General features: G+C 36.5%; 1 protein-coding gene across 1 annotated transcript in view; it reads left to right on the forward strand.

Moving 5' to 3' along the window:
- Positions 1 to 4,486: 4,486 nt before the first annotated feature.
- Positions 4,487 to 7,714, forward strand: part of LOC111221307 — an 11,501-nt gene continuing 8,273 nt past the window's right edge. Inside the window, exon 1 of the mRNA XM_022744661.1 lies at positions 4,487 to 4,780. Coding sequence (XP_022600382.1) covers positions 4,526 to 4,780 — 255 coding nt within the window. The 5' untranslated portion in view covers positions 4,487 to 4,525. The remainder of the gene's footprint in view (positions 4,781 to 7,714) is intronic.

A 7,714-nucleotide genomic window follows, 5' to 3' on the forward strand; every position in this document is an offset into this window, starting at 1 on the left:
CAATTGTAACGCTACGGGTTAGCGCCCCTCTTTTATGGAGAGAGCGGGTTGTAATCGTGGTGTAAGCAGCGCCGTATGGAGGGCGATAAGTGCCACTAAAGAGGAATATGCTTTTAGCTTCAGACCTGGAAAAATAAAATAAAGTAAAATAATATTGAATTTATGATAGGCTATAGAATAATAAAAATGTTTTTTTTTTTAATAATAGAATGAATAATGATTTTTTAAATTATTATTAAATTAACAAAAACAAGTAAAATAGATCTTTTCTTTTTATTTAAGCTATTTTTATTTCAAAATTCTTGAGTATTTTGATATAAATTTTATATTTTAAATATTTTATTATAGGTTTATAGGATCCTGAGTGGCTTAGCAACTCCATACATACATACTGACAGTCCCTCCCTCTATACTATACTTGTTAGTAATGTTTTAATACCATGATGCCAAAACTCTCAAGTCAGACGGTATTTCGGTCCTGTACCTGAGAGAACATCAGTTCAGGAGGTGTGGCTGGATAGAGAATGCTTTCAGTGGCATTCTCAGCTTGATGTGGATTGATTTAATGATCTGCTCAAGAGAACAGGATCCCAAATAACCCCAAATTTATGACAATCCGAGGATACTGAATGTAATATGAAATGCTGGTATTGACAGTGATTGGCTGTAGGTAATGTGCATTTTAATAGTAGAACATCAGCGTGTGGGATAACTAGCTTTAATGCAAGAGAGGCCATATGGGTGAGAGATACTTGCATATCATATTTCTCTTTCTATCTCTCTGTCTTTTTTGAAATGAATCATCATACAGTCCCCGCAATCAGGTGACTATATGTATATATGCTAGTGGTTCTCAACCTGTGGGCCAGGGCCCACTGGTGGTCAGCAAAGGTATCGCATGTGGGCCGAAAAAATAATTTGCAAAAGTATAATTTTGGTGAAAAGATGTAATTATAGAAAATAAATAAATAAATAAATTGTGTTTTTAAATGTTTTAAAATGAAATGATCCCTATAAACATTAAAAATGTTTTAAAACTCTTTTCATTGTCTAGGAACTTTTATTCACCACATCAAAGAGAGAGAAAAATTGAGCTTCCTACATGTTTCATCTGCTTTCAGTTCAATTGGAATGTTTGATCATTAAAATAAAAAGTGCTCTGAAAAGGCATTATTTGGCCTCTGTATTGTTATGGGGTTGGATGTGGGCCGCCATCATTTTTGAGTTTTTTAAAGTGGGCCATGAGATGCAGAAGGTTGGGAACAACTGATGTAAATGTAAGTAATGTACATCAATGATCATTTTACTTCAGTAACTGACAAAAAAAAAGTCATAAAAAATAAAATCACACATTGTTGGACCACACTTTTAGTTGGATCAGAGTGGAGCTTTTCCTCACAACACAACTTCTACAGAATTCTTTGTTTTAGTTTCAGTTTTAGACTTTGGATGGAAATATTTTTCAATATCATTTCTCCGTGTAATGATCTCTTCTTTCATCTAAGTGCTCTGTGCTGTGTTTTCACTACTACAATTAATTCTCCCATTTACTCATTCAGGGTGAATGAGAGATGAAAGTTTAGGCCTGTTCTAAAGGCTTTTTTAACTGTAAGGTCTAGTCCTCGACTGGCCCTTTTAAGTCTTAAGAAGGAAAAGTCACCTTCTGAGTTTTGCATAAAAATAATCCTTGATTTGAGATAATTTAGGTTGAAATTATCTGATTTTGAAACCACACCCGCACCAGCTAGTGGCATTATGAGAATAGCTACAAAAGTCTGTTAATATAGAAACATTTAACAGTATTTAATTTTCCTTTAAAGCCCTTCAATATGTAGTCTCTTTGTTCAACTTCTCCTGCGGCTTTGTTTTTGGCACTAATCACCTCCTATACATAGACTCACTGAATTCAGGAGAAACCCTCTTGACCAATGATGTTCAACCCCTGTGGTGCTATCAGCTCTGGACCAATGGCTGCACTGAAGAGTCAAGCTGAACCAGCAGTTGATGGTTACCAGGATGACTGATGAGTAGCTTTGCAAAGTTCATAATACAGGATTCAAATATGTGTCACTGACCATATAGCCTGTGGCATTTCCTGTCACTCCATTTACAGGGAAGGTAAAATTGAATTACATCACGGTGGAAAATTTGATTTTTATGATGCTCTTCTTCGGTTCATTTCTCAAAGTGAAATACAGTATGATAGTGTGTCAGTAATGTTTATGACTATGTGCATATTCAGGTTTAATATATTTACTTTGCTTCCTTAAAACCAAACTGAAGAATCCATCCAATCTCATAAGCAGCATAAAACATCCCTAACATTTGTTGGGGGTTAGAACGTGTGTATGGCTGCAAACAAATCCAGCAGAAGAACTGGCAGCAACATGGACTGCAGTGCTTAGGGCAGTGGTTCTCAAACTGTGGGGCGGGCCCCTCTGGGTAAGCATAGACCCACTGCAGGGAGGGGAGTGAATATGGAGTGAAACTAAGTTGAAAGAATATTTATGTAGGGGAAATGAAACAAACAAAAATAAAGTTTGCTGACGCTATCATTCTGACCTTTGTTTCATTAAAATTCAACTTGGATCCTTTTTTGTGACTTGCTTCTCCTGTCACTGTTAATGCGGGGTGGGCAAACATTTGAGAACTGCTGGCTTAAGTGGGCATTTCAAATTGGGAGAATATGGGAAATAATCAGCAAACACAAGTGGAATATTGATATATAACATGTGACATTAGGATATTGCTGAAAGCACAGTTGAGCTTAAATTCGGACTCAATGCAATATTGGTTGTGCACTCGTTCAAGTCTCTCTTACAGTAAAAAAATAGTCGGAAGCCAATATGTACATTAACAGTTTTTACTAGCTGTAACCATTCATCCTCTTCACACTGGCAATGTCCTAAAATGCTTCTAATGTAAATGATGAGAGAGAAATTTATAGTCTTCATCCTGTGCAAGGCTTCTGCAGTCTGACTTAGACAAATCAAATGGATATCATCCAAAGTTACTCTGTGTGTTACTGTCCATCCACTGCAGCTCAGGATGGACATACTGTAGACAGGAAAAAAGGCTCAGTAAATAAATGACTAAAGCTTTTAGAGGCATATTGCAGCATTTCTGATTGATTTCTGTGACATATACTGTATTGTAACATAGTCCATGCAATGAAGTATCCCCATTCTTTTTTGTTGTAAAGGAATCTCAGTTGATGCTACATAAATAAATAAAATCTACTTAAAAAAACAATAGTGATACATTTTGTAATGCTGTTAACTACTGTTTTGACGTATCGTTTTGAATGTCAGATTAACCATTGAGCTGCATGTTGGTTCAGAGACCCGTATGAACTGTTTGGAAAAAAGTGAACTCAATAGAGAGAGAGAGAAAAAAAAATCCACCAAACAAAGACCAGCAGTTTCAACATATCACCACTAGAGTGTGACATTACACTAATCTATGTAGCTCTGAGGAATTCTCTACTGGTCTTACAAAATGCAAGTTAAGTGGCATTCAGAAACCAGTATTTTTCCCACTTTGTATAGGTGACCTGTAAATCTGTTGGAGGGTACTAACATGCTATTCTAGGTATTTATTTTACCATTAAGACTTCTGAAGACAACTGAAGTGAGTGATACATGGGGTGTGGCTTTCCCAGGAAAGTGTAAGCAACAGTTGGAAATAAGGCCACGTCAGTCAGATACTATATGAGGCTTCAGCATTCTGACAGATCAAATGGAAATCATCCAAAGTTTCAATCGTTTCTGTACCAAATTCCCTCTTTGTGTTACTGTCCCTCACTGCAGCTCAGCATGGAAACACTGTGTGGACACACAAGGAGGGAATTTTATACTAAAAACACTGTAACTTTGACTTCAGATAAACTTTGGAGAATATTTTTGATTTTGTCTCTCTCTACCTCCCCCTGACATGTTAGAAAGAGATCTCCTGGTCGATATAGACAGGACCAATGATCGCAGCAAGAAAAGCAGTTCCAATGTGGATATGGTATCTAACTATTGTTTTAAGACAGACTTGAAAAAGTGTGAGCCAGTCCTTTAGATGTAATGAAGTCTAAGTTGGGTTGGACTCTTATCTCGTGTTTACAGCTACTGTACAACTTTTATGAACTGCAGCGTTATCAGTCTCATGTATCTATCTATATACTTTTCTAATGGGCTGTCTTCCAACCTGCAGTTCCAACCTCTCACCACTAGAGTGTGCCGTCACATCTTTGTATTGGTCTTGTAGGATGAACAATATTAAGAGCTATGTGTTGTAGAATGAAAAAATTATTTTTTGTTTGTTTTCCAAGTTTATCCTGGTGACCTGTATTTACATGAAGTGTCACTGTGATATACTATAAAGGGGGTTATCTTGCTGTAAAAATCTGGAGTGAAACCTGAGTTCAAAGCTCAATGTGACATCACTAGTGTAAGGTGTGGCTTCTAGGAAATAGAAAGTGGTTACTTGAAGTGCTCAGTCAGTCGGTTTGACGGAGAAAGGAAGAACAAAAGGAGCCATGGCATCTACTTCTTACACTGAAGATTTGACTTGTCCTATTTGTCTGACGATCTTCACTGATCCTGTAATCCTCCCATGTGGTCACTCTTTCTGCAGAGAATGTATTTCACTTTCTCTTAGTAAACTGTGCCAGTGTCCACAGTGTCGGGCAGCTGTTCCAAAAGAAGGGAAATGTCTACTGACCAATCACATTTTGAAAAGTCTGGCTGAAAAAGAAGCTGAGAAGCTGAAGGGAAAGCATGGAGGTGGAGAGGTAAGTTTTTAAAACACTTTTTTTTACATATTCATGTGTAGTGAAGCCAGTGGTATTAGAGAGAAATATTAGAAAAGAAATGATCTCTGTAGCCTCTACAGTATCTAAATGTTATATATATCTATTAATAGTAGTAGTCTACTATAAAAAAAAGAAAAGGCACCTTTTTTGAAAATCGATTAATTGTTTCAGTCATTTTTAAAGCAAACAGTTGCTGGTTGAAGCTTCTTATATGTGAGGATTTCCTGTTTTTTTTTTGTTATATATCATTTATCATATTTAAAGTGCAATCCTGAGAAGATTACACTTTAAATGCAAGTAATTGGTTTCAGCTCAGTTCAAACCCATGTGTTGTCAATGCGGCAACAGCAGCCATGATGCCATGGTAATGGCAGAAACGTCTAGTGCTGATAGTCTCATTTCACTTCTGCTTTCGTGGTCACAAAAACCCCTGAAGTGCTGTTGACACAGACAATGTTAATTAGCCTATTGGAAAAAAAAACTTTTTCTGGAGTTTTCTAAACTGTTTAAAGCACAGACAGCTTAGCGTAAGTAAACTTCTGACCCGCTGGAATTGTGATGTAGTGAATTAAAAACAAAACAGTCTGTCTGGAAGCAAATGTTGGAAATATTACCTGTTCAATGCAAAAAAAAAAAAAAAATGCCCTGACCGATGAAATCTGGGGAGTGGTTTAAAAAAAAAAAAAAAAAAAAAAGTTGTAATGACTTCTGCCTAAGTGATTGTAAACTCCTGACTTCAGCTGTAGTTAGTTATAACCCTACATTATAGTGTCATTGATTTCTCTCCTCCTTGTAATTAATACTAGTAGAACAGGAAAAAAGGCTCAGTAAAAATAAATGAGTAAAGCTTTTAGAGGCATATTACAGCCATTTCTGATTGATTTCTTGTGACATATGCTTGTATTGTAACATAATCCACAGCATCATGAAGTACCCATTTCTTTTTTGTTGTAAAGGGAATCTCAGTTGATGCTACATAAATAAAATAAAATCTACTTAAAAAACACATAGTGATACCCTTTTGTAATGCTGTTAACTACTGTTTTGACGTATCGTTTTGAATGTCAGATTAACCATTGAGCTGCATGTTGGTTGCAGGAGACCCGTATGAACTGTTTGGAAAAAAGGCGAACTCAATAGAGAAGAGAGAGAAAAAAATCCCACCAAACAAAGACCCAGAAGATTTCAAGCATATCGCCCAGTTCTGAGTGTGACATTAATACTATCTATGTACTCGTGAGGAATCTCTACTGGTCTTAAAAAATGCAAGTAAGTGATTAGAACAGTATTTTTTCCCACTTTGTATAGGTGACCTGTAAATCTGTTGGAGGGTACTAACATGCTATTCTAGGTATTTATTTTACCATTAAGACTTCTGAAGACTACTGAAGTGAGTGATAAATGGGTGTGGCTTTTCCAGGAAAGTGTAAGCAACAGTTGGAAATAAGGCCACGTCAGTCAGATACTATATGAGGCTTCAGCATTCTGACAGATCAAAATGGAAATCATCCAAAGTTTCAATCGTTTCTGTACCAAATTCCCTCTTTGTGTTACTGTCCCTCACTGCAGCTCAGCATGGAAACACTGTGTGGACACACAAGGAGGGAATTTTATACTAAAAACACTGTAACTTTGACTTCAGATAAACTTTGGAGAAATATTTTGATTTTGTCTCTCTCTACCTCCCCCTGACATGTTAGAAAGAGATCTCCTGGTCGATATAGACAGGACCAATGATCGCAGCAGAAAAGCAGTTCCAATGTGGATATGGTATCTAACTATTGTTTTAAGACAGACTTGAAAAAGTGTGAGCCAGTCCTTTAGATGTAATGAAGTCTAAGTTGGGTTGGACTCTTATCTGCGTGTTTACAGCTACTGTACAACTTTTTATGAACTGCAGCGTTATCAGTCTCATGTATCTATCTATATACTTTTTCTAATGGGCTGTCTTCCAACCTGCAGTTCCAACCTCTCACCACTAGAGTGTGCCGTCACATCTTTGTATTGGTCTTGTAGGATGAACAATATTAAGAGCTATGTGTTGTAGAATGAAAAAAATATTTTTTGTTTGTTTTCCAAGTTTATCCTGTGGACCTGTATTTACATGAAGTGTCACTGTGATATACTATAAAGGGGGTTATCTTGCTGTAAAAAATCTGGAGTGAAACTGAGTTCAAAGCTCAATGTGACATCACTAGTGTAAGGTGTGGCTTCTAAGGAAATAGAAAAGTGGTTACTTGAAGTGCTCAGTCAGTCGGTTTGACGGAGAAAGGAAGAACAAAAGGAGCCATGGCATCTACTTCTTACACTGAAGATTTGATTGTCCTATTTGTCTGACGATCTTCACTGATCCTGTAATCCTCCCATGTGGTCACTCTTCTGCAGAGAATGTATTTCACTTTCTCTTAGTAAACTGTGCCAGTGTCCACAGTGTCGGGCAGCTGTTCCAAAAGAAGGGAAATGTCTACTGACCAATCACATTTTGAAAGTCTGGCTGAAAAAGAAGCTGAGAAGCTGAAGGAAAGCATGGAGGTGGAGAGGTAAGTTTTTAAAACACTTTTTTTCTTTTACATATTCATGTGTAGTGAAGCCAGTGGTATTAGAGAGAAATATTAGAAAAATAAATTATCTCTGTAGCCTCTACAGTATCTAAATGTTATATATATCTATTAATAGTAGTAGTCTACTATAAAAAAAAAAAGAAAGGCACCTCTTTTTTGAAAATCGATTTAATTGTTTCAGTCATTTTTAATAGCAACCAGCAGTTGCTGTGTTGAGAAGGCTTCTTATCAGTGTTGATGCGAATTTTTCCTAGTTTTGTTTTTTTTTTTAGCTCTATATTTTAGTTGCATGGATATTCATATTTGTTTATAATATCGTGCATATCCTGAGAAAGATTAACACTCTTTAGAT

This window comes from Seriola dumerili, unplaced genomic scaffold (assembly GCF_002260705.1).
Source record: "Seriola dumerili isolate Sdu_G_001 unplaced genomic scaffold, Sdu_1.0 BDQW01000083.1, whole genome shotgun sequence".
Taxonomy (NCBI): domain Eukaryota; kingdom Metazoa; phylum Chordata; class Actinopteri; order Carangiformes; family Carangidae; genus Seriola; species Seriola dumerili.